The 27,233-nt window shown below is 42.0% G+C and overlaps 2 protein-coding genes across 3 annotated transcripts; both read right to left on the bottom strand.

The window, feature by feature from the left end:
- Positions 1 to 1,963: 1,963 nt before the first annotated feature.
- On the bottom strand, positions 1,964 to 10,225 carry CD7 (CD7 molecule). The gene is made up of 7 exons (XM_075518652.1): positions 10,190 to 10,225; positions 7,400 to 7,485; positions 7,292 to 7,341; positions 6,641 to 6,979; positions 4,706 to 5,059; positions 3,213 to 3,322; positions 1,964 to 2,180 (listed from the first exon to the last, which is right to left on the bottom strand). Exons 1-7 carry the CDS (start codon positions 10,223 to 10,225, stop codon positions 2,079 to 2,081), a joined length of 1,077 nt encoding a protein of 358 aa, XP_075374767.1. The 3' UTR covers positions 1,964 to 2,078.
- Positions 10,226 to 10,839: 614 nt separating this feature from the next.
- LOC142417927 (uncharacterized) lies at positions 10,840 to 27,022 on the bottom strand. Of its 2 annotated transcripts, none has more exons than XM_075519112.1 (10): positions 26,996 to 27,022; positions 26,128 to 26,204; positions 22,895 to 22,999; positions 22,760 to 22,808; positions 22,214 to 22,304; positions 18,553 to 18,691; positions 17,358 to 17,669; positions 15,669 to 15,824; positions 14,289 to 14,411; positions 10,840 to 13,650 (listed from the first exon to the last, which is right to left on the bottom strand). In XM_075519112.1, the coding sequence occupies exons 6-10, from the start codon at positions 18,614 to 18,616 to the stop codon at positions 13,598 to 13,600; spliced, it is 708 nt and encodes a 235-aa protein (XP_075375227.1). In that variant the 5' UTR covers positions 18,617 to 18,691; positions 22,214 to 22,304; positions 22,760 to 22,808; positions 22,895 to 22,999; positions 26,128 to 26,204; positions 26,996 to 27,022; the 3' UTR covers positions 10,840 to 13,597. The 2 variants fall into 2 exon arrangements, with proteins under 2 accessions (XP_075375227.1, XP_075375228.1); XM_075519113.1 differs by having other exon boundaries at positions 22,760 to 22,805.
- Positions 27,023 to 27,233: the final 211 nt, after the last annotated feature.

The following is a 27,233-nucleotide window of genomic DNA, read 5'->3' as shown; positions in this document are numbered from 1 at the left end:
GTGGGACCCCCGTGAGAGGACGTGGGACCCCCTGGGGCCGTGCTCGTGGCGACACCAGCGAGGGGCAGCAGTGGTGAGGCGCCATCTCCTGCTCCAGATTTAGCGAACCCTGTGGCCCTCAGTCCTCGCCACCAGGTGCAAGGTGCTGTTCGAAGGATGAGCCGAGCTTCCCCACTGCCATCCGCTTCTCACCCGTCTCCGTTTGACATTTTTAGCTCTTCAGGAATTTTATCTTAGCCGCTATGAAAGGATTGCATGAATATACATTGTCTGAAGTGTTCTTTGATATTTTCTTCAGTGATTAGTTTTAAAACGGAAAAAACCCCCACATGTAGATTACGTAAATAAAGTGGAAAATAGTTATTATGTTGTCTACTGAGGTGCTGATAGCAGCAAGTTATACTGCATTTTGCAAGGATCATTCTATTTAAAAAAACCAAAACACTAAAAGAAACAGTCCATGCAATAACTAGCATTCATTTGCAAGATATGTGAAATAGGCTTTAATACATGTATAAAAATATCGAGCAACTGTACAAAGCCCCGATCACAAACATATTTCATTCAGGTACAGCTATGTGAAGATCGCAGGGTCTGCAACCGACGGACACCTCTCTGCTTACACGGCAAACCCATCCCTCCACCAGCCACCCAAGGGAGCAGATTGCTCTCTCGGGTCTGGTGCACAGCATTTCACGGGCGACATTTGAAGGGAAATGGCCTCTCCCGAGTGGCAGGCTTGGCTCGGCAAGCTGGGATCTCGGCAGAGCTCACCTCCAGAGAGGGAGGATCCCCTCTGCCTGGCTCCGCTCCAGCTATGCACCCTCATCAATGGCAAACTGGCCCTAATCCCTCAAAAATTGAAGAAATGCATCAATAAAGAAAAATTCTAGTCTCAGCCTGTCCCCAGAAACCACAAGCCAACCCTGTCAATCCTGCCTCGTAACAGGGCAATTTGATATTTCTCTGGACATGCAAGATTGTGGACTTTCCACAGCAGACCCGGCTCTACAAAACCAAAACACCCCTGGAGGAAGCTGTAGCCCTTCCTTAGCTAGAGAAGAGCTAAGCTCATCGTAGCAACCTGTTCTAAGCCATTACCAAATCAAATTTAATTTCTACTTGACTGATGTTAGTTTTTGATAAATTCCCTTCTTAAGGGTGCTTTTGGATCAGACTCACCCGTGCCCAGATTGGAATGCAGGCATTGGCTTTATCCCACATTAGTTCACCTTGTACTGTACAGTGTAGACTCATTGACCTGAGCAATGCCTTCTGCTGTGTAGTCCTGAGACACCTGGAGTTTGAGACAACACCAGCACATCACAAATATTTCTGCTGTCCCACAAAGCCGTCATGTCCCAAGTCTAGTCATTTTGCACGTCAACCACATCAAGACCCACACCAATCATGCCAGTATCTCTGATAAAGGCAGTAGTTTAAAATCTAGTCTTGATTGCATTTTTGTGGGACCGTTAAGATCTTTGAATAGGTAAGCCCAGAAATATCTAGCACTTCACTTCTAATGCACTCTGCCACAAATTTTCTCAATTCTCTTCAGAAGAGATTTCTTTGTTATAACTTTGAGTAGTTTTAGCTACCTGAGCTCTTGGGTAGACCCACGAGGATTCGTAAGAGAACTGTAATCCATGCATATATGGATCCATTGCATATTATTAAACAGGCCTGTTACAGTCTTCCTAAGGACTTACCAAAGCTCAGAACCAGACCTTTCAATCTATCCCACCTTCCTTGAAAGGGTTATTTTCAATCAAATAAATGAGCCCATACATTGCATCTAGCCAAATGTATAGTCCAAAAATACTACTTTCCACACTACACCGCAAACACATGGGCAGGGTACTTGCATTTCTCTACATTTTCTATATATTTTTTTTTAAAAAAAGATATTTCACAAGTGATCAAAAAAGCAGAAACAGCTTTGGAAATGAGGCAGGTTTTTCTTTCCACTGAAGAAAGTAGATGATCGTATTTTCAGTTTAACCACTGCTAAGGCAGCTCTCAGAGAGACCTGTAAAGGAATGGTCGATCCACGCACAGTCCCAGCTAGCAGAAGCTTAATTGCCAATGGAGTAAGTGTTGGCTCTGGTCAAGGTGTCATGTCTAAAACTGCAAGACATATCCTCATATACTACATTTGGGGTTTTTTTCTGGAAATATTTCTTCACCTGCAAAACAAAGCAAACAGCCCTTCAGAACAGAGCTTGAAAAGACCCCGACCACGGAGTCAATTTACATCTTAGGAGTCCATCTGTTTCAAGTGGAAAGGTACTTCTAAAATTCCTCTCATAACCCAATGAGGTCTTAGAGGATTAGGTGGAAATTGTCAACCTATTCATTTAACTTTCAGTCTGATGTAATTTCACTAAAAGTTCCTTCAAGAGTTGGATGTAACTGTGGCCCTAACATAAATAATGCTTATCCTTAGTTTGTTACTGATAACACAAGAGGCCAGTTCCCACAGGCCGTTTGGCTTTGCCAGAATGATGTTACACTACTGTTCTTTAGCAGTACTGAAGCCATATGTGGAGGGACAAGATAGGAGCCTGGCCTGTGAATCATACTCTGTTAATTTTGAGTAAACTTTATGGAGCAGAAGGATCTATCAGAGACATAGAATTTCTGGGCACTTTCTGCAGAATATGAATGTAAATAATCCCAGTAAAGGGAAAACTTCTTGGTTGCCTTTTTTTCTAGGACAGGGCAAAATTGTTCTGCTACAGCTACTTTCAGACACTGGGCTATTTTACGACTTTTTGTTGTCCTTGTGTCCCTCTCCAAACATTCTCTTACATCTATTACAAGACTGGCATATACAGCTCCATTCCCAATTGACACACACACACACAAAAAGCAGCAAAACAGAATAGTGATGTGCTCTGTTCAGGGAAATACATACAGCGCATGGCTGCGTTGTTGACTGCAAGGCTTACCTGAGGTTTGTTATTAAAAGGCAAACAATATCTCATTTACTGAGAGCTACAGAAACATAAGAACACGCAGTCTTTACTGTCAACAGTTTACAGCTGGGAGACATTAAACAAGGGCAAAGAGGAGACAACAGAAAGCCATGATTCCTTAGGTTTATCAAATGTTGCCTTGACTCAGTCACTATTTACAAATAATATCAAAGGCACCTATTCACTCAACCCAGATTCAGTTTTGCTTTGGCATGGTAACAGCGTACTTACATCGACACGGTACAAGGTGCCGCATATCAGCGCAGAAAACAGTAGCGCTACCACAATGGTAAGACCATAGATGACCCAGGAACTATTACTGCAGTCTGTCTGCTCCACTTCTGTATGTGAAATTATATTATTATTGTTAATATGAAGAGGTAGAATGCTATTTTTATTACGAAAAAAATTATTTACTGGTCAGCAAGAAATCAGATATCAACAGCACGCTACACAGCGACATTTGTCATCCCATTAGTATTCTCACTGGCATTCCCCATGCTCTTCTACAGGCTGGTGATGACTGCAAGTGGCACGTGAAGGGTCAGTGAGGAGCACTCTACAAAGGCAATAGCTTCCTTACCGCTGATCAGAAGTAGGACCACACACTCATATCGGAAACAGAAAATGTTTTGCTGCAGTATTACAGCAATACTGAGGGCTCGGCCAGGAGTATCTAGGAATTCTCTACCAGCTAGGTTGGCAAGCAGTACAGACAGAAGTAGGAGGCTAGTGTGATCTGGAGTATAGACACTGAGCAGAATAGTGCTAGTGGAAAGGGTTAGAGTTCTCTAAAACTTCAATGAATCCATATCTGAATAACATAACGTCTGGTGATCACCCTGCTGCTTTGATGGGCAGCTGTCCTTTTCCCCAGCTCACGTTACTAAGATATTGCACCAGTTATGGCTAGCGCCACACAATGAGACCACAGTCTTTTTTTCAGACTGCAGATAGATCCTTTGCAACTCTTAGGGCCTATGTAAACCTTATTTTAATTGCCCAAAGATCTCATCAAAGCCCAATGCACAGGGTTAAGTTGCACCAGTAAGACCAAAATCAAGCACTATATTGCTGGTTTTGTCTTCATCTTAGCAAATGATTACAACACCGTCCCACAGAAAAAAAAAAACAACAAAACAACCAAAAAACCTGTCCTTGGAACATATGCTGACAGTGTGCTCAGTGTATAACTTATTATACATGTGTGAGATCACGTCTGCTGTTATCTGTGGTACTTTAAGTAAATGCCTGAGGACTTGATCTGTACTCCCTATTGTGACCTATTTTTAAATGAAGACTTGCTATAGGGAATGGTTTCTAAAAGACATTTATGTCACATTAAGGTCAAAGAACTGATGCTAAAAATAATGATTCATTTCCTAAAACTGACAGATTATTCACAGACACACTGAAGTGTTTGTTGTCTGATTTTGACCTTTTCTTTTTTTTTAAGATGCGGGATTATAGCAAGTTTTCTCTTTTATAATTCCCCTCTGGTTGTACAAGACAGGTAGAAACATGATGCCTGTTTCTGTGTCCTAGTACAACAGGATGCAGAGGAGTTTGAGCACTCTTCCCAAACTTTCCCAGGTACTGGCAGAAGTCTAGCCGTGGATTAGTGCTCTACCTGTCCCGACTGAAGTTCTGCAAGCTTTTAGTCCCCCTTTTGTATTACAACATGCCTATAGTTACTTATGATTAAACAAGTAAAAGAATAGTACCTTCAATCAGCACCATGGTGCCAATTCTGTTCACTGAGATGAAAGAGGAAGAGGAATTTTTCACCACCCCAGCACATGCATACATATCGCTGTCATTTTTCTGTAGGTTGTGTAGAGTTATCACTATTTTCTTTTCTTGCTTTGAATACTCCAAGCGATTAGCAAAAGCAGGAAAAATAGTTGAAGCATTCTGACTTGAAACATACAACACACTTTCAGGTTGCCTGTGAGTCTTGAGCAGAAAGATCTCTTCATATTCATGCGAGCTTTTCAATGCACAGGTAATGTTGACAGACTGGCCTTGCTGAGGATTGACATAGAGTGGTGACTGTTCAAAAACTCCACTGGCTTTTGCTAAAAACAAGAGAGATTAATGGCTACCAAATACTTAACACAGTGCATTTTCACTAGGGAGCAAATACAGAGGTCAAAGACAGAAAGAACAGACCACAGAAATATAGATAAAATGATTTTTTTTTAAAGGCTACCTTTATGTGTGCCTTGAGAAGAAAGATGTATGTCAGTGCACCCCGGCGTGTTTTCCTGATCTGAAAGTAGGACTGACCAAACAGATTTACCTGGTTGTAAAGGGTCTCCACCTACCTAAAAAATACATATACTGAACTCTTCTAAGGGAATACAGCTTCATCGGCTTGCCCTCAGAGATCCATGCCCGGGACATGGATCGTTGCCAGCTTTCTCAAGTGAGATTTAAGCCATAGAAAGATTTGGAGGCTATTGGTCTGGATGAAATCATACAGTGTGAGTGCCATCAATGTTGAAAATGGTCTTCAAAAAGTAGTTATTAACAGCTTGCTGTCCAGCTGGAAGGGCATTCCACTGAGTTTCTCTGAGGACAGGCCCTGCTCCTTTTGACTATCATTAACGTGGATGAGGGAATGAAGACAGAATTTATCACATTTGTACAAAAGATAATTCTGGGAAGGTTGGAAGCATTTTAGAAAAGAGGATCAGAATAAAAAAGAGAGATAAGGTAATCTAATAAAATAATTTGGAGAAACAGTACATAATCAACAAGATGGAATTCATTTGAGAAAACGCAGTCAAGAAGTTTGAGAAGAGAAGCCTAAGGAAGGACATGATAAGTCTTCATAGATACAAATGGCTATTACTGACCCAGCAACCAATTAGGTTTTGCATGCCTTGGGGACAGGAAAGGAAGAAAACCCTGCAATTTTTGCTAAAGATGTTTCAGGTTAGATGGTCTCATCAGAAGGGTAGGTATGTAGAGGAATAAGCTGCCAAAGAATATTGTGGACTCAACCCTCTTCTAATGCAAAAAAAAAAAAAAAAAAAAAAAAAAAAAAAGAAAAGAAAAGAAAAGAAAAGAAAAGAAAAAGACAGAAAAATTCTTCCCCTAACCAGAAATGACTGCCAAAAGGAGCACTTGTGCCTATTCATCAACTGTTTGTTAAGAGAAAAAACCCGCATCCCTTTAGCCACTGATGCCCAACTTGCAAACCCTGCCTAGCACCAGCTTCCCAATTATTATCAATTTGTCATTTAAGAAGAAATAGTAAAAACAAGAGATTTTCAAAAACCGCTACCACAAAAAGGCTCATTGCTTTGCTAGTTATTCATAAAGATTTGGCTGATTTTTTTGGAAAGAGCTACGGGTCCTCACTGTTTCCAAACTGCCGCAGCAACCTATGACTCATGTGAAAACTTGTAGCTAGAATTAAATTAGTCATGAATTGATGTTCTAGGGTTTTTCTTGCTACTGTTATATCTATGTGTTTTCTTCATCTTTTCAGGGAACAGACCTACACTTTCCTTCAAATCAGTACATTACCTGAGCAGACATGGGTAAAGTTCTGTCAGACTCTCCCTCCCATTATGCTTTCTTCCAATCTTTGACTTAAAATATATATCTGTATTTATTAATTCATGACATAAAAGGTGGAATTGCAATACCTTTCACCACTACTGTGGTTGTCTTCCCATTCAGCTTTTTGTGATGGCTATTGTTTTTAATAAACGTAGTGCATAGGTAGATATTGGAATCAGATTCCTGTACATTGTGCAGAGTTATCCTGAGATTCCTTCCTTCCTTTGAATACTTGATGCGATTAGCCAAAGCAGGAAGGACATTTGAAGTATTCTCCTTGGAAACATACAGCACATGGACGGGTTTTATGCTAGTTGTCAAGTACATTCCCACTTGATTTTCTGAACCTTTCATTAAGCAAGTTATGTTGATGGAGTCTCCTTCCCAAACACTGATAATGTCTGTTGACTGTTCATTTTCTCCACCTAAAAATAAGAAACGCAATTGAAATGATAATATCAGGGTTCTTGATCTAGAAATATCAAAGTAGTTTTCAAAAACAACTACTCCGTCAACAGAACTGCTCTGTAAGACTGGACCGTAGTTTTGCTATCCTGTACATATCATCTCTTGGCTATCCTGAAATCCATAGTGCCTTTCATGCCCATTGACCTGTGCAACTCAATGTCTCCCCAAAGCTTAAAAGGCCTTGGCAAAAAAGTGGCTTCTGTCACTCATGCAAAAAATTTAGTCTGCTCTGTAGATTCCCAGTATGATCCTCTTGGTTCTCAAAATACAAGCTTCATTGAACTCAGCCCAATAATTGGAGCTGGTTGAGGATCTAAATCTGGAATTCAAAGGTATCAAAAATGGCAAAGAATGGAAGAAAATTACACTTTTTTTACTTTTTTAGAAAGGAGGTTTTAGCAACATCAGGAAACTCGATAACGTAGCCTCTTAGGAAGAGAACTGCAGAAGGTATAACTCCAGCCTATAATAAGAAACAAAGGTATAAAAACATACAATGAGACACTTTGAGTTCTCTGATGACCTCAATATCAAAAGAAACTGAACAGTAAGTACTTATGCAATGAATAGCGGGGAACAGAGGGATCAAATGGGAAACACCCCAAAAAAATAACATTAAAAGCAAGGAAAGAAAAATTAAATATAGTGTATTGCATATCTAGGACAAACATAGTATAGGAAGGGTAGAATTATTCAGTGTTGACAAGCAAATTAAGGATCCCTACATACTTAAACCAATTTATTTTAATAAGGGAACAAACACAGAAGTCAAACACAGAAAGCCCAGATCATGGGAATTCAGATACAGTAGGTCAATCCAACCTGACCAGACACGAGGACATTCCTCCTACAACACTTCTCTAAGAAGGAATTAAGGCAACCCAGGAGCTGTCAGCAATTACCTTCCAAAGCAGCAGAGAAATGGGGTGATAGAGAAGGCTGGAGAAATGCAGAGCACTCAGCCTTTACAAACAGGGAAGGAAAGCCCAGGAAATTCATCTCCATCAGCCTAAAATCAGTACTTCTAAGCTGACCCATACTTGCATGATCTAAGAACCCACATAGCTAATGACAAGCAGCCGCAACTTGTCAATTGCTTTCTCCAAAAGATCAGGGTAGAAGTTCAAGAGTTAAATTATATTTGCAGAAATCGGTATTGACTCCTCAACAACCACTAACTAAAGAATGGCAAAGACACTCAAAATATTCTCACCAGTTTCACTGCATCTTCCTTTTAGACATGCTGATTTATGGATAATATTTTTTTCTCAAGTCACCATCCTTTCCAGTTATTGTCACTGGTCATGGGGGAAAAAAGGGCTGACTGTTTGGAGGCATCTTTTTCTCAGCCTGTTCTCCTCATGTGGCGGTGTGCTCTGCACAAGCAGTAACCATCAGTGGGAGTCATCCTGATAGCTGCATCCAGCTTATGCTGGCCCTTGAGGATGGATGGCAATAAAGTAGTCAAGGGCTGCCTGAAGCAGTGATCTAAATGTCTTGCTGACATGCAAAGATGACCATAAGTCAATCACCTTACTCCTTAAATAGTGGACAGCCCAGGGCACTCTGAGCTCTCCTGCACGGCAGCAGGCTGCACGCCAGGATCTCCCCTTGAGCAGGGACGCCTCTCAAGGTTACTCCTTGAGATTGAGAGATTCCTTGCCACAACAGATCCTCGGTAAGTGACTAATAGCATGCTAAACTTTGAAATCTTAGCTAAGTGATATAAAGGATTGCTTGCGCACATATAAACCTTTAGACATAAACCGTTGACCAAGTCTGGGACTAGGATTGGATCTAGCCGCACCTAGACTCCTCTCTGAGAAGTTTAGAAAGCAAGGGGATCCTTTTCTGAACCTCATGACTCAACGGGAGGGTCTCCCTAACAGTTTTGTCTGACCCTGTCCTCTATGCAGTAAACAGTCAAGTGTACCTTGCCATCAAATCTTGTTAAAACACTGTCGCGTTGAACTTTGTAAACTCCCTATTCTATATCAATAAACTATATTTTTACTTCTCTTACGAGTGAAGTGCACGCTCACTCCATCCGCAACACCTCAGAGATTCACACTGCTTTCCCCAAGTGTGCCTCCAGCTTGTACTCTCAATAGCTACAACAATATTCAGCAATGGATATTTCTAGTAAGGTTTTATTATACCTTCAATAATTATGTCCCCAGTAAATATCAATATTCATTTCTATTCAGTAGTGGGCTCCCCCTGTCAACCTTAACAATTACAGATACAGTTCATGTTGAATTACTGAGAAAACAACCTCCACTCTTTCTACAGAGAGTAATTTCTGTATAGAAAAGTTAAGTTCTGATCACAGTAATTTTTCTTTTTTTTTTCTAAAAACTCATTCTATAATTTCAGAGAATGTTTTTCAAAGTTCCACCTGGTTTTGCTAATGGTGAATTTGCCAGGAACCTGTTTGAGACAACAGACAGGGGAGGGGGGGAGGAAAGAAAATATTGAAACTTGTGAAATATAAGAGCATCTATGTTGTACGTACCTTTCTGGCCAGGGAAGCACGGGAGAAGCAGAAGAAAGAGAGATGCAGTTGGGAGATGTGATATCCACAGCATTTTCAAAGGTCTTTTTAGTTGTTCTCTATTATTCCACTGATGAGTTAAAGACCTGAAGAAAGTGTTGTATGACACAAGTTGGCCTGTTTTCTTCCAGCTACATCAGCTGTCTACTAAAAGAAGTTAGCAACATGCTTCTTTTGCCTTAGTATCACAACAAATGTGACAGAGAGGGGCAAGACAGATTTCTCGAGAGGTGCGTCTTGGTCTTGACTTCACACTTAAAACGCCCATGGTTTCCTACTACTGAACAACCCCCAACCCTGAGGGCAGGATTAGGAAGAGTCTCTATGGTGAGCACCCACCTTCCCTTTACAGTCAACTGAGAAAAGGTAGGCTCAAAGTTGCTCTTCACAGTGCCAAAGTTATGCAATTATCTCCCTGTTGTGGCCTTACTGGAAATGTAGGCACTTGGTACAATCAATTCAGCCTGTCAGTGTTCCCACAGGCTTAGCAGGCTGCCTGGCTGGTGCCTGCAAATGCAAAAGTCTTGGCTTTGTAAGGAGCAAGTAGATGAGAGATTCTCCATTACTTCAGGTAAACCTTAAATTATTACACAAACCCTGCTCAAAAAACTACAGGTTTGGTCTGCATCTTGGCAATGACAATGTGCATAGCTTCCAAGCAACAGCACGGTACGTACCTCACGCGCCTCCTGGCTTCACATCTAGTAACATATTCTGTAGTGCCTGCACTACACAAGAGCTGCTAACCACCAGCAAAAGGGAACCTCAGCTACAGTTCACATGTAGCACCTGCTCCCTCCCTTGATGTGATGAAAAGCTCTTCTTGCAGGCACTGTTCTCTGTGTGAATATATAGGGGAAGAGGGTGTTCCAAAAGAGTTTCTTGAATGCTTGATCAATTTTCAATCTTCATCAATTACTGTAAAGAAAACAGAGGTCAGGCAGGTTGTGAAATGAGCTTTCAATTAGCCCTACAAAGGCTCACTACTGGATACAAAAACAGATGCCAGGAGACATCTCTTACTCCCTGTCTTTGTTTTTGCAACATTTAAGAAGTAAATCATGACAATAATACTGGATTATGAGTTTGGGAATCATGTGATGGTGATGCTTTGTAAAGGAGACTAACATCCCAAATAGCAATACAATCAACACAGGGTTACCAACGAATAGCCAATGTTTAAGCTGACGTTTTATTGTGATGAGTATAACAACACAAAACAAAACAAAAAAAATCATTAAAATGAAATTACAACTGTCAAATTATAGCATTTGGTGAGTCAGGCTTCTTAGTATTTTTATTTCATAAAGACATTCATTATTTCATTTTTTATTTCATAAACAAATATTTGCCTATATTTGTATATTGCAAAACAACACAACGCCGTTGCTTAGAACAAACACTGTAGATCTTTAAAGCTATTTATAACAGGTTTTCCTGAGATGTGGGATGACTGCTGTCTACCAGCACAACACAACGCAGGAGCAGCAAAGTGCAACATTTGGTAGTGATGCCTCTGAATATCACAACCTGCATAATCATCAGAAGGATGAAGAGATGTAAGGAAAGTGTTCTTGAGTTAGCCATAAAGATTGGTCTGTGACTTGCATCTTGCGACTAATTTAGCTAAGCAACTGTCACCGGGCAGCGGTGTCCATATAACCTTTCTTCTCAAAAAATGTCCAGGTCTCTGGCCCCAACCGGTGTTAAAGAGTAGAAACTAAATCTGCACAACATTAAACCTGAATCCCTCAAGTTAATACAATGTGAGTTCTCAAATACTGCTTTGTCCCTTTTCCAAAGAACTCAAAATCTGAGTTTATACCAAAACTACCCAGTGTCAGCCATCGATTTGAACACCATATATACACACACACACAGATTTTTCCACACATATACATAGACACATTTGTTTAACTCATTAAAAGACCATACAAAAGAACTCCCATGACCTTCAATTTTAAGACAGTATTTTTCTAGGTATACAAAAATAATATGTACATCACTGGAAATCTCCAGAAGCACAGAATACAGCTTGATTGCATAAACTGGAGCACTTGGCATTTCCTCAAAGGCACCCACAGCAACGACTTACAGGAGAGGGAAACAGAACCAAAAGCAACACCCGTGATAGCTGCAGCGGGGTCAAAAAGCGAAAGGCCCATACCCGATTTGAGTGCTCCTTTCCCAGACTATAGCCACAGATATATTATTTTCTCCAAAAAGATGGCTTTTATCCCAAACAAACCTCTTCCTCACTCCTTTCAGACACAGCTCTACTGTGTTGAAAGCTTACAGCAGTCCTGTTCTGGGAAAAACCAGGAACTGCAATTGTGCTAAGGCGCTGTATAAAGAGGAAAAGTCTTTTTCCTTCTATCGCTAAATCCTTGCACAGTCTGGACTCTTTACAGGTAACCTTAGCTTTGGCTTATTGAATAAACATATTATAACATTCATCATGATGTAACAGAGTTCACAGCTGGATCAGTCAAAATAACATACTCAGCAAATATCTAAAAGCCTTTGAATAGCTGGGGATTGCCATCTCTTCATGAAGTTTTGACTGCATTCCACCACATTAAAATGGAAGAGACAAAATCCAACAAATAAGCTGAGAGCTGAGTTAAAAGGGTATCTCAGATCAGCATGAGTGTAAAGCCCCAACAGGGGAGGGAAAAAAACCCCAACCCATAATAGCACTAGTCTCCTGTGCCAAGCAAGAGCCAAATTTAAGCACAGAGGCTTTTCTGTATTTCTAAAATGAATTAGTAACATATTTTGGGCTGTCTTTCATTACGAACTTTTCCCTTTAGATTTCATTGTAGCAAATTTCAAGAGTCACGCAACATCCTACATCCTTTGAGATCTCCTGCTGGAAGTTTCAGCTACAGGTTTATGGGTAATTAAACCATGTAAAAATGATTCAGCAAGTATTCATACTGTTTCATGCATCTGCTTTTCCAATTGTGCTGCTGCTGATTTTTGCTCAAAAGCCTGAAACAAGATTAGGTCTAATGAAAACTTTTGAGGATTTATTCAAATCAAGTGTGAATGATAAATCCTTTGAAGATGACACACCGCCTGTGAACTACCAAATGGGGATCCCTGAAGTGCAGTATTCATCACATACTGTCTGCATGCAGGCTACCCAAACCTGTCTTCAGATGCAGAAATATTGTAGTCTTTTCTGATAAGGAAACAGAACGGGTACGTCAGTATGCTTTCCTATCCACTGGAGTTACTGTTGAAAGTGTCCTACACTAAAATTGCCAGTATTATGACCTAATTTGTCAGGGAGATTGATATCGTACTTCTGTTCAGCTTGGGAGGAGGCTATGGCGTCCATGACCCAATGCCATCTCTAAGGGAGCTGGATGTAGGCCTCCCATCCACCCTTGCACAGGAACGAGCACGCAGAGGAGATGTCCTCAACCTGCAGGTGGTTGCAAAATCAAATGTCTGTTCCAACAGGCCAAACCCCTCTAATTCAACAAACCAGTCACCCGTACAAAACGCTTTTTTGGATCTAGAGGCCACCTGGGAGTTAAAAAAAAAAAAATAGACCTACAGGCGTGCTATCGTATTACAAAATGGAAGACATGCAGAGAGCATCTGCCTCAGGGTTCAACACATCCTTCCTGAGCACGGATATGGTTCTCTGAAGAATTTCGGATGAACGGATAGTGTCAATCATGAAAACCACTGAGAGAATTCAGCTGGTTTAAACCTGTGCTGCTGAGCCAGCCACCTCTCTTGCGATGACTGCTGTCCTCAGCAAAGCACCAGGAGAAGATGGGAGATCCAGGGAGCTTCTTGTGTTGCTCGTGAAGGCCTGGAGCTGGACAACTGTGGCAACCAGAGTCCTCAGTGAATGCATGGATTGGGTGAAGGTTCATTTGTGAAAACTGCCATGAGGTCTCGTATAAAATGACCATCTGTTTCTTCAGCTGAACGCTGTACATCATTACTGAGGAGTATGCTGCTGGCATAGAGGCCTGGTTTTCTCATTTGTAGATGTTTTTCAAATAGGTGTGAGGTTTTTTGTTTCAGGAGCCCATATGTATTTTCTCACAGCTGCAGAATTGAAGGAAAAAATATCTGTGAGGCCACCAAAGGCATAGGTTGATTTCAGTGAGAATTATAATCCAATAGAGCCCATCCCAGCCCTTCCCATGCGTATTAGTTTGCAAAACAAACTCCCCCCTTGGACGTATTTAGGGAAATATTCTTCCTTAAGTTAAAATTGGCTCTTTAGTGGGCAGAGCTGTGAGTGGGACCCATTCACCTCAAGGACCTGTCAGCCCACGTCTGGATGCTCAGCAGCCTCCCGGGCTGGGATACGTCTCTGCAGGGGAAGCTGCACGGCAATGTTGCAGTCTGACACTACTCCAAGGACTGCATCCCACTGAGGTGAGGCTGAGCAGTGCAATCGCTCGGCTGTATTGCTGTAGCAGTGAGGAAGTTTATTCCGTGCTTATTTTTCCATAAAACAACCAGCTGACTGCAGACTATGCCATGGCACCAAGTGCAGAGGTGGCGTTCATACCAGCTGTTAGCCCAGCCTCCCCTTCACAGTGAATGTTATTTAGCAACCTCATAAACAATGTTATGGAAATAAGATGCAGAAAGAAAACCCTGTATGCTTTTTCCACTACCAGCGCAGCCTGTAAGTCATGTTACCCATAGGAAACACACATTTTGTCAGACCGTACCTCGACCATTTCGGTTCTGTCGAACACAATACATTGCCAGTGCTGCTACACAAACCCCAAGAATCAGTACTGGGATGACGATGCCAACGCTGCTCTTTTTGCTGATTGAAAATTGAGCATTACCTGCAGAATAGAAGAAAATAAAGAGTCCAAGTGAATCAAACAAGGTGCGCCAAGAAACGAGCCCGCCTTATAAGCACCAGCTAGGAAGAATTGGGCCTGGTGCTTCTGCAATGTACCCCACAAAAGCCGATAATGACAGAAGGAACTGATGAACGAAAGAACAAATAGCCTCTGGTTTAGGATATCTTAATAAAGATGCCTGTAACCAAAAAATGACTCTATCAACTTTTGAAACTAATCCTTGACTCCCCACCACAACAGATACCTTGGAATATCTATCTCATCTGAAATAACCAAAAACAAGAGGTGCGAGACCTTGTACCCTGAAAATGGAAGAAGGTCAATAACTCTGCGAAGTCGTTTAGTGATCTTACTATTTTTAGCCAGTTTTTCTGCTAAAACAAGACATGCAATAAGTAGAAAATAAAAGCCGGAAGAATGTTTTTCAGGGCAGCATCATTCTGGATGATGTCTGGATAGTGTGCATTTCAGAAACAAGGATCTGGTAAGGAAAAGACATTCAGCTAGGCAATACATCCTTAATGATGGGTTCAAAGGCCACTAGGGAAATCCATTTTGACCATTTTTTAAAGACGTCAATGCACAGGAATGTAAACATATAAATATCTAGAAAGGTTATTTTAATACTTGTCTAATTTGGAAAAGCAATAATAGAATCATCCAGCACACATTCAAAAATTACCAAAGAAAAACCCCAAAACAAAAAAAAACCCCAAACGACACAGCAAAAAGTTAAAAGCCATACCCCTACCAAGGACTCTCCCCAGAAAAGGATAAATAGTGTTTACTTGTCTCAAGCAAAGATGCCCTCTTTGTCCATAACCTAAGGAAGACGACAGGGATTTCTACAGTGAAAGAACTTTGGATATAAAAATAACTGTGTGTGACAAATGTCCTCTCAGTCTGGAGGTAAAGTCTCATTTATCACTTACTGGTAAGTGGAATTCTTGGGAACTGGTTGCACGCCCATCACGTACCGCCTTCCCTCAGTGTCCCTGTATCTATAGCTATATAGCTACAGTTACAGAAACCTATACCTAGGAATATATATTTCCAGGACTGGGCACCTACACGGGCTAGGGGAAAGTCTGAGTTTGGATGGTTACAGCATGTCTGGGTCCAAGGTAGGAATGTACTGTACATCTGCCCCCCTCCATGTAAAACTCTGTTCACATCAAGCTGTCAGGGCAAAACTCTCTCAAAGCAAAGGGAAAACAAACATGTGAAGGGATTAACCTAGATCTCCCTCATCAGCGATGTCGGCTGTTGATTTTCTGGTTTTCTCATCTGACATGTTAGTGTAGCACTCCAGGGGAGGGCTGGGCACCGAGAGGTTTGTCTTTGCTTCGCAACAAATTTGAATGATGTTACCACTCACATTTTCTGAGGAAGCTGAAAGATAAAAGAAGTTTTAATTATAAATATGGATCATTTATAAGATCTTCAATCAAGGGTTAAAAAGGTTAAAGAGGTTAATAGGTTAAAAAAGTGGATCCTTCATGTACCACAAAAAATTGGAGATTGATACAGTCATACTTAATTCACCAACTGTTCAAATCAACCAGTCATCATTTCGATTTTCGTCTCACTAAAGCTGATGAACTGTTCTATGAACCATTAATGGAAATCTTCAAATTTGAAGAAAGCATAAAAGTTTTCACATGTAATTAAGAACACCAAAACATTTGTAAAAAGCTTATCATTACCTTTTTGCATTTAAATTCTATTCAAAGGATAATTATGACAAAATTTTGCACCTTCCATTTACCCACAGGAACCAAAGAAGAGGAACAAGCAAGACCAGCAGCTGTATAAATCTCAGAGACCCCAGAGTGCATCTCCCATCTAGCCTGCATGCCACTGGGCCATTATATAACTTACTCCTCTTCTAAGAGGTAGGAAATGCAAAGGCCGTTATCTTGCAAACTCCTTCCTACCTACACATCCCACACTCAGCACACCCACCTGCTACCCTCTCAAGAGATATAGGCATCTATGTCTACAGCAATTGCCAGTTTTCACTATGGATGTTTTAGCGTCATCAAAGCTTCACACAGTGGTAACAGCACGTAGATATTTTGCAGTGGTAAGCATAAATCCAGGAGAGACGTGGTTTACAGCGGTCAGAAATTAAATACACGAGGAGTTGTTACGCTGAACAAAAGAATATGTAGGCTGAGAATTTTTTCTTGTTTTCTTCTGTCAGCAGTAAGGAAAGGATGCTCTAAGCAGTAAGCAGAAAGGATGCTCTAAGTCTAACAAGAGAGGTGATGAAAGCTGCTTTCAGAGAATCATCTACAGCCAGGAGGGCAAAGCCAAATACATATTCAATCAGATGTCAACTGGTGAAATGTCATTGACTTGGACGGAGTTCAACTAAATTACACCTGGGCAACCTGATCCACCATGAAGTTTTGCCCTCTCGGAGCCACTTGCTACATGTACTGACAGGCATTTTTATCTCTGAATTTAACACTTTTATGAGATGGAAGCTGGAAGGATACTTCCTGGTTATTTACTGAATTGTACAGAAGAGCAACACACAATGGCTCTTTAGGCTAGACCTGGCTTTCAGTGTGTACTGCCTGAAGTAGATGGGATTCATACCTTGCAGACTAGCACAGATTTTGACCATAAGAATTGCTATTGCCAAAAAAAAAAAAAGAAGTATAATTATAAATCAGGGTAAACATGAATTTATCTGAATCTAGTAGTTTTAATAGTGTAGTTTTAAGCAGTGTTTGACCCGAGAGAATTTAATTTATTTTTGTGAATGACTTAATGACTTTTTTCACAAAAGAAACTCATTTTGACAAGTTAGTTTAGTCATTAACCTCACTGTCTGCCCAAATATAAAACAATTCAGTTTCACAACCAGAAATATGTTTTCCATATGTTGATAGCCAGGCTCCCAGTAGAGCATACCTCCAAAATTCAGGATGCCACATGAGTCTCCTACTCCCATGGCTTTCTCCCAGACGATGGCATAAACTCCTTCAGGAGAAGTATTTTCTTGCCAAAAGCACATAATGATGCGTGTTTCACTGATCACCAACTGAATTATTTCATTTGAAAATGTCTCACTTCGTGTTTCACCGATTTTTGCAAAGCCTTCATAATCGGATGATTTGCATATGTTGCTCTCACAGTCTTTACAGTGGTAGACTGTCACCTCGGTTTTGCAAAAGGAAGAGTCTCGTGTCCCCTCAGCACATTTGTCACTGGGCATGGCAATATCTAAATGAGAAAACAAAGAAAAATTATTTTCTATCACTTTTCTCCCCAGACTTTTAGTGTTAGAGAATGGGATTGCTGGACAAAGTGTTTTGGTGGACAAACCCAGTCCACCAAAAGGACTGGGTGGAGACACCAAAAGGACAGGCTTAGGAGACATTGTCTGCCAATGGCCAATTTTTATACAGTACTGGACCCAGTCCCCAAAATAATTTTTGGGGACATAATTCCCCCACGGCTGCCACTGGGGTTTTAACCAGGAAGCTGGCAGCTTGGGAAGCAAGTTGAAAGACATTTCTCTTGTTGAGCTGAGAGGTCCTCTGCCCAGACAGGCTCAGATGAATCATCCTTAGTTTCTAGTTACTTAGTTTCTTTCCTTCCAAAACTCCTTGGCACAATCCTATCAGGTATACCTCCAGCAGACATCCAGATCCCAGGACAAATGAAGTTCACAGCTGAGCTGCCAGACTACATAGAGCTGGATGCGGTGTCCCAGGTCACTGCCACTGGTTCAGTTCAGTATTCCTGCAGGCAACAGTTTTACAGCCAAGCCAAAATGCACCAGCAGCCTGGCTGAAGTGCTGGAGTATGCTGGGGCTGGGTGCTGAGAGCTGACAAAGGGGTTTTACTCATTCAGACTGCCCTGGTAAGGGGGCAGGACTCACCTCATCTGCCTTCAGACAGATCCAAAAAGTTACCCATCCCAAGTTAGGTGATTGTGACAGGCCAAATGAATCAACCTTCACCTTCTTAATTTCTTTTCCCACCTTAGTGGCTTCGTGGTCTTAGTCTTAACTGGACACAACTGAGCTTTCTAATAACAGTTTAAAAGTTTTTAGCTACTAACATGCAGTGAAAAACAACCAGATCGAATAAGGAGACTCACTTGGACAGGGAGCTGCAATGGTCAGAAGCAGGAAACATAACCGCGTGAAGTGGGGGGAATCCATCGGGCTGCCCTGGGTGCCCAGCTGCAGCAGCGTTCACCAGGGCAGGCTCACCAGGCTCCTCCCTCAGTTATCTCCCTGTTTGGACATTAAATATAGTGTTTAGCATCCATTATCTTTCTTATTATCTTTCTCCAGTCAAAAAGAAAACAACTTCCAGGCCAAGTGCATAAAGCTCCTTCTAGCCAAGACAGCTGGAATATAGGCAAAGAAATGCTCATGCTGCTCAGCTGCTACTGCGCTCTGAGATAGATGGCTTTTGCAAAATGCCAAACTCAAACCCCTTTCCATCTCTGGGTCAGTCACGGCAGTAGAAGACACACGGTCTTTCTGCAGGGAAAGGGAAATCCCTCCTGAGTCTGCGGGGCAGGAGACTCCATGTCCAGGTCCTCCAGGCTCCTCAAGGCAGTGGCCCTGCACACATCGCTCAGTAGGACATGCAACAAATAACGTCTTGACTTGCTATCACTTCCAAAATACACAAAAAATTGGACAAGGAAGATGTTTTGTGCTGAATGAGTGTTTTGCTTGACCTAAGATGAAATATTTATTGTCAGATTGAATATTATTTTTAATTTAGAAGACCTGATGGGAAATATCTGTTCAAATTAAATGAACAAACAAACAAAAACTAGTATTTCTTTTCAAAAAATGTCTTGGATTTAGTTAGAAATTCATCCTCAATCATTTCAATTAAACTGTCATAAATTTGTGAAATATGTTTTAGTAAAACACAACTTTCACTTTCCAAAGCAAAAAAAAAAAAGTCTGGAAAATTCACCTAACTTTCCTCACTAGCCTAGTGTGTCTGTCCTCACTAGCCTATTTGTGTCTGGAAAACACAAATTGCTTTGCCCTTAGGAGCTTTTCATTAGAAGCTTTCATTAAAACAACTTTTTTGGTATGTCCCTACCTGAGAAGTACCTTGAGGAAGTTTCCAAATTAATTATGCATTAATGCCTAATTATTCATTAACTCTTCAGCAGAAGTTAATAATTGCTTCTCTCTCATGATCTGTGCTAGTCTAGAGCTGCTGAAAGTCCCACCCCAATTCCCAGAAACGGATGAGACGGGAGGAACACAACCGGCAAAACGAGCCCTTTCCAGCTGCCGAGAAGCGCAGGAGGCAATCTTTGAGACCGCCCGCAAGATTTCCTGTGGAATAAAATCTGGGGCCCCTCCGCAGTGCCCCAAGCTCTCGACACCCCCGCGCAGGGCCCAAGCCCAGGAGATGCTGGACCGAGCCGAGGTCCTGGTGCTGCTCCACACACGCCCACAAAGGTGTGATCCGTCCACTTCCACTTCGCACCACATGAGGGACCAATTCTTACATTTTATGCGCAGTGCTCCTCCTCATCTGTACAATCTTGCAAGAATTTCTTCTTGCCCCACCAAGTATTAACAACACTCAGAACATCAAATGAGCTCAGCATCTTTGCCTCATCCTCTTTCCATACATATAAAAACAGTTCCTATCTTTTTGATTTTGGGTGGGATTTTTTTCAAAAACAGATCAATCAGTACCATTTCACACTTTACTCACTTTATCCTGTTTCCTGCTTTGCAAAGCACCAGGTAACAATGCCTCTGCTCCCCTGCGGGCGAGCAGAGGGCCAAGGCAACTGTCATCAAATGAATCCTAGAATCGTTTAGGTTCAAAAAGACCCTTAAGATGATCGAGTCCAACCAGTAGCCTAACACTGCCAAGACCACTGCCAAAACCACCGCCAAACCGTGTCCGTAAGCACCACACCTACACATCTTTTAAATACCTCCAGAGTATTATATCTCCTTGTCCTCCTCAGAACATGTTCACCAGCCTGATGCAGTCCTCACAGACCAGCTGCAGCACATCTGGCAGAGTTATTTGCCCAGAGGTTAAGGACAATAAGTGTTTTTTTCTGCAATAGTTTTCAGCCTGAGGTCTGTATCTTCTGTCCCTGTTCATTCTGTTTTCTCTTCTCTTTTGTGGTCTTCTTGCCCCATCCTTGCCCCTCCTCTCATTCTGCTCAAAGGACGTCTCCCTTCCTCTTCTCTCTGGTGATATTCCTTCCTACTCCTCCTCTTCATTTTCAAAAGCCAGAACACCGTCCACCAAATCTCTGCCCCCTCCCACTGGTCTGTCTTACAATCCTCTTTTTTGGCAGGTTTCTGAGAGTCTTCAGCTGTCTTAGCCACCTCCTGCCATCAGTTTTAAACTTACTTTAACAATAAAACACTCAAATCTAAAAATGAAACACGCTCTTTAGACAGAAAATATTTTTCATCATGTTTTTTGCCTGCTTACTTTTCTTTTCAAGGCAATACAAACCTTTACTTTTCAGAGCTACTGAAGTTGTCTACACAGCTGTAACAAAGCAATGCCAAACCCTAAAAGTGGATCAGCTGCAAGCAGTAGGTGAGTAAAGTAACAACCACGAGGATCTGGAGCTCCTTCACCAAACACCAATCATTCACACCCAGCTGACGAACTTTTCCCCAGGTCAGATCTGATCCCAGCACAAGCCAACCTGAGATCACGGCCAGGAGGAAGTGGGTTGAACCAGAACCAGAAAGTTGTAAACACCTAACAAGGTCCTTTCATTTTGTTTTTGAAAGGATCTATTTGAGTAAAAATGACTACCTGAAACTCTCCTGCTTTGCCTTCTCCCATAACTTCATAGCAAACACAACACAATAAACCACTCCAATGTTTACCAAGAAAGTCAGTCATTAACACAATAGCATCATTTCCACCAGAGGAACCATCCAGCTTAACGACCTGGAATACCGTGGTTAGACACCTGCATTTTCCCACTCCAGCACAAGTTCAACCAGCTCACTGCCTCTCCAGTGTGCATCCTCAGACTTGCCCACCTCTGCCTCCAGCACAGCTCAGCTGAGGCTGCCACTTCCGTGGGGACCCCCGTGGTGACAAGCACAGAGCTGCAGCGGGGGTCACCCAAAGTCCCGGCCACAGGAGATGGCAGAGCAGGGCTGCTGCCCTGGGGTTTTAGATGTTTCTAAACATCTAAAACAGACACTAAAACCCCAGGCTTTAGATGTTTAAACATTTTCGACTTAAGTTTCAAACAGTTTGAAGAAAATACTACTATAGAAGGAAGTAAGGAAGCAACAAAATAAAAAACAAAGAACTTCAGGAGATCCTACAGATTTTATTTTCCACTTTAAGTTCTTTCCTGGAAAAGGAGGAGAATTTACATAAGAGCTAATTTTGGTATTACTTTCAGTACTGGTTTCACCTTGCTGATCTGCTGAATACCACTCTCAACAAGCTTTTGCAATTAAAAAAAAGCAAAATCCCAGGAAGAGGTAAGACTGCTGTTTCCAAAGCAAGCCTATAAGTGCCATTTTTTTCCACAGTTCCAAGCAGCCGGTGCAGAAAGCAATCAGCGAGACACTGCTTGAGCTGAGAAATCTCTGCAGAAATCCTGAGAGTAGAGTACACAGCTTCCCAGCAGCTGCTCTTAAAAAAATTTTCCACAGTAACCATTAGAAAACACTACTAACATTTTATTTTCTGCTTGCAGCCCATTAAGGCAATTAGAATGAACTGCTTCACTGGTTTAATTTCTTTTCTTTTAAAACCAATATCCCTACCAACAGACACTTTCTGTTTTGGTTCTCTGTTTTGTTCTGAACCCAGAGCCACTGGGGTCCCCATGGGCCCCTTTTGGGAGCGGAGCAGTAGCTACAGAGAAAACAACGCACAGTCAGCTCCAGCTTGGGTGACAGCTTCTCCTTGAAAGGAAGAGAGTTGCAAAGATTTCTACTGCAACCCTTCTGGTAAATTATCCTTTATTTGCAAATATGACAGGATGGAAAAGGAGGTATTAGCAAAACATGATAAGGAGCTACAAGAAAAAAAAAGGTTAATTGGATGTGGGAAAAATGATTTAGGAATTACATGAAGATGGAAATACTCTAATAGATTTATTTATTCTGCGGTCACTCACACTTTTATATAAGTGCACCACTTAATGAAGCTGTTGGGTTTTTGCATTCACACAAGCAACGTGAAAGCAGTGCAGAACTGCATGGAAGTTGGCAGTCAGGGCTGTAAAAAGCAGTGTTATTTATTTAGCAAGATCATGCACACAAGTAACACACGTTGTTTCTTATGGAGAAAATGTGAAACACACTAACCGTTTCCTGTCTGCCGCAGACTTTTTTAGTGCCTGTTTCTAAATGCCTACTTAAAAAGAGGAAACAGCAACAATTTGTAAGAGAAAAGACTGGCTGTAAGACAGGAACCCTTAAAGAAGAAGACAGTGTGAGTACCTCAAAAGTTGTTTGCATCCAAGGAAGCCTTTGTGCCTCTTCCCTTCTCCACATGCCCAAGCAGCCTTTCCAGCTCCCGGTTGATTCAGCTCCTCTTCCAGAGCCCTACAGAGGAAATGCAGAAGCCACTTGGATCCCAGACATAAAAGCACACCACCAGCTTCTCCCTTCTTTAAAAAGCAACTGGATTTTCACTTTCATTTTCTATGGAGCTCAGGACAGCAGTATCACTGAGCAATGCAAACAAGGTAAGTTCATGCTGCTGCATGGGACTCTGCGGCTGGAAAGCATGGAAAAAAATCATGCCCCCCGAAAAAAGACACTTCAGCTCCTTCTGAGCAGCTCGTATCATGTTCAGCAGAGAAAAAGGGCCGTAGGTTAAGCCAGCAGCTCTCTAGAAACAATAAGTGACAATGAGCTACCAGGGAGTTGTTCCAAAAATCAATATTGTTACAATAAGTCAGTCCCAGCCCAGCTGCATAGTCTCTATTGGAGATCTTTCTTCTTTCATTTCCTCAAGGATAAGGCCCTCCATGTTCCTCCTAAAACACGTTGCTCTCTGAGAAAAGCATGCAACACCAGTTGTGCAACACAGCTCCCACATGTTAAAGATTTCCTTGTCTAGCAGTCTGAGTCTCTGGCTCCTGGGTTGCAGTGCTACTCATCCACAAGCAGCTCAAAATAAGCTGCTGTGACAGTCTTTAGGAGGGATGCCATCCACCCTGCCCTGCATGGCAGAGCTAGATGGGGCTACTAGAAATGAACGTGGGGCAGAGATCCGCAGGGCTATAAAAGTGTTGAACTGATGAAATTATATACCATAGGATGCACAGCCAGTACCAAAGCAGAGCTTTTAGTGCACACAAAATATCTACCTGCTGTCATACAGCTTGTCCTGGAAGCTGGGATTTTGCCTGTGGCAAATCAGTTTTTGTCTCCAAAACCCAGGGAAAGTCAAAGAAGTGGTGTGACGTTCAGGGTATGTGGCAGACCTGACAAGCGGAGAACCCCATAGAGCTGGTTTGGGAATCGATAGCCAAAATCTACTGCTGGGTCAGTCTAGGTGGCCGAGATGCAAGAGCTGCATAGTAGTGAAGGGTAAACAGCACCTCTCAGCCGATAAAAAAAGTGGGGAGGCTCATCTCAAAACCAGGGAACAGTCAGGAGACAGACCAAAATCCCACTCTGCAACCTGCTACGAAGAAGTGGCTGCAGGGAGAGTCATCCTCATCCCTCTGTTTTCAACGCCCGCATAAACAGACCTGGAAAAAAAGAGGAAATGTTTGCATTTGCAAAAGAGGAAAAGACAGACTTTTCCTCTTTCTTTCATAATGAACTACTTTGTTCTTTTTAAGTCTGGGATGCAGAAAAGGGCTTTCATTTCTGCACTTTCTCAGAAACGCTTCCTGTCAAAATAAGTTTGGAGAAAGTGAGACCCGTAGTCGGAAAGCGGCTGGAGCAAGGCTCGCTGCAGGGCAATGGCAGGGGCTGCTCTGCTCTACAGCCTCGCGCTCCTGGCATGGCCGGGAGAGACAGCGTAATCCTCTCCTTGCCTCTCCAGAAAGGGCTAAGCATCTTCTCTGCTCAATCCATGGTCAGAACACATCTATACAGGAAAGGGTCCAGAATTTATCGTGGGTGGGATTGCATGTGCACATATTATGGGGTACGGTTAGAGCTCTCTTAAGACCCCTGGCAGCAGACGTCTCTAACGCTCACTGCCTGCTGCTGGCAGGGTTGAGTTGCTCGGCTCACCCTGAGCTTACCCATCACACATTGCAACTTTCCCTGCCACCTGAGACAAGCTGGAATTCCTCACTGAAAATTAACTTGCCATTATAAAAGAAAAACAGGCCTAACAGGGCAGCCTTCAAGTTAAACAGTTAATAAAGAAACTAAAAGAAGCCCTATGCAGGATGTTTTCCCTGAGTGCGTGGCACCAGATGTACTCTGACATGGAGATAAGGGAGAAAACGCCTCTTAACACCTTGCTGACTCAGCACCTCTACCTGGGGGCAGGGAGAGCTATGACAGTGATAAGAGTTTGAGCTGCTGCTCAGCGCACAGCCACGCATTACCACACGGCCTCAGTCCCGCATCCCGCAGCACACAGCACCTCCATGAGGAGACAACGGCCCTTTTTCCCTCCCATCAATCCGTACCTCCCCTCTTTCTCTGGTATATCATCTGTTGATCCAGGTGGCAAACGGTCTCAAAGAACAGCCAGAAACAAGGGAAGGAGAACTGCACTGCAGCTCCCTACTTCCGAGCTGAAGCCCCTTATGTTTCAAGAACAAGTTTGCAGGCGTGCGCACAATTGCACTCCGCTGCCCATCTCACACACGACCTCATGCAAACTGGAAGAAGGGTGCATGCGCTAGTGCCGGATGGAGGGCACTTCGGAGCTTTCTCAATCCTTTGGCTGCTCCAAGCAAGAGCAGTCCCTCAGCATCGAGGCACTCAGGATGAACCCTTTTACTCGCTAGACAAGAATCAAACAGGTCGAACCTGTGACCTGTTTACCAAAAAGAAAAAAAGTTGGCCAGCACTGTTGTAACGTGTGACGCAAATAGCACAAGAGAACAAGTTGTAGCCCAGGAACGTGGCGGCAAACATGCGTGCACATTGGGGATTTTTGCACCTCTGGAGGATTGAGTGTTTGAGGAATTGCTAACGGGACCGAACTCTTCACTCAAATCCAGCCTGTCTAAATACCAGCTGTGTTCAAACTCCAGTGCAAGCTCTCAGTGCAAAAGATATCAATATTCTGAGAATCTGACTCAAAATTTTAATTTTTCTTTTGCATTGATTCACTTTTCACAAAAAAAGAAGTTAGTCTCCAAGTACACAAATGGGGTAATACCCAGTCACACAAGAGGTGCTTCAGATTAGCCTCTTCCTAAGGGCCACAGTGTTGAGTTCCCCTGGCCCTGTTTTCATGTGGTTTTTTGTTTTCGTTTTCAGTGTTCCCTATGAGTGATACCCAATTCCTCAAACACCTGCTTTCTACAAGCATGGAAAAGAAATCTAAGGGAAACACATTCTGCCTACAGTAAAATTTCCAGAACAGGCAAAGAACTTCAGTATCCAAGAACTGTTTTGAGAAGTTTATTTTAGTTTAAACAGAGCGAGCTTGCACTGCATCCTTTGACTATAAATTAAGTACCTGATAAATAGAAAAAAATATTATTAATTTATGTCTTCAGTGAGGAATTTCCCCTTCTCTTACTCACCCAGAAATATGCTTTAGGAATTTATTTTTCTTTGTGGGCTGAAGAACCTTCTTGTCTTGCATTATATGGCAAGAAACCTGGAAATAAGATCACAAACAATATGCTGTGTATCTGTTAAACCATTTGTAAAACCTCCTGAGCACCTGTAGCCATCAGCCTACAGTGGCATATGCACCAATTTCTGTTTAAGGCATAATTTTCAAGTTCCTTACACAATTTTGTCCTCAAAGCCCAACAAACTTACAGACAACTTAGTTGATGGATGAAGGACAGACAGCTGTATTCTGTTTCACTGATGTCACTACCATTAGGATCCTTATTAGACTGTATTTATACTGCAATAATCCTAGAAACTCTACTCCTAAATCAGGCTTCATTTTGACTTCCAAAAGAGAGAACCTTCAACATGAACTTTCTCCTATGGCCAAGGAATCTTCTACTTTGATCCACCCTGACACCACAAAACCCCTTTCCTTTAATCCAGAAATACCAGCCCAGAATATGAACATTAACTTCAGCCAGAACTTTACCCAGAAACTCAACATGAGAAATGAGCCAGAAGACATGAGATGAAAATCAAATACTATGAACACAGCAGAACCTAGAGTTTTTCTTAGGCATATGCACGACTACAAGTAGTGGTTTGTGCTTCTGTTCCTTTTTACTTCAGAGAACTATTACCTGTTTTTTAATTCATGTTCTGGGAAATCAAGAGAGTAATCATCTTATTTCATGTTCTGGGAAATCAAGAGAGTAATAATAAAGCCCAGGGATCTATCCCAAGTCTCAGCATTAACAGTCATCGTCCTATTATATTGGTGGTCCCAGTGTGTTTTGCCACTGGTTTTGGTTTCCAAATCTCACTTACCTACAAAACTTCCACTTTCATGTTTGCGAGGGACTGGTATGTCAAGAAAATAGCAAATGAAGTAATTTATGGCTGAAACATAAAAATGAGAACCATAGTTATTTATGACAATCAATGTAGTATCATAAAAGTAATCTTTATTGCTAAGTAATTCACCAGCAAGGCATCATATACAGCTGTGAACATAAGGAAAGATAAAAGCTTTTTCTGGAAAAGCTGCCTTACAAAATTGAGTATA

Source organism: Mycteria americana, chromosome 16 (genome assembly GCF_035582795.1).
Source record: "Mycteria americana isolate JAX WOST 10 ecotype Jacksonville Zoo and Gardens chromosome 16, USCA_MyAme_1.0, whole genome shotgun sequence".
Lineage (NCBI taxonomy): Eukaryota > Metazoa > Chordata > Aves > Ciconiiformes > Ciconiidae > Mycteria > Mycteria americana.
The sequence above is the reverse complement of the archived record's forward strand: the minus strand, read 5'-3'. Positions and strand labels throughout refer to the sequence as shown.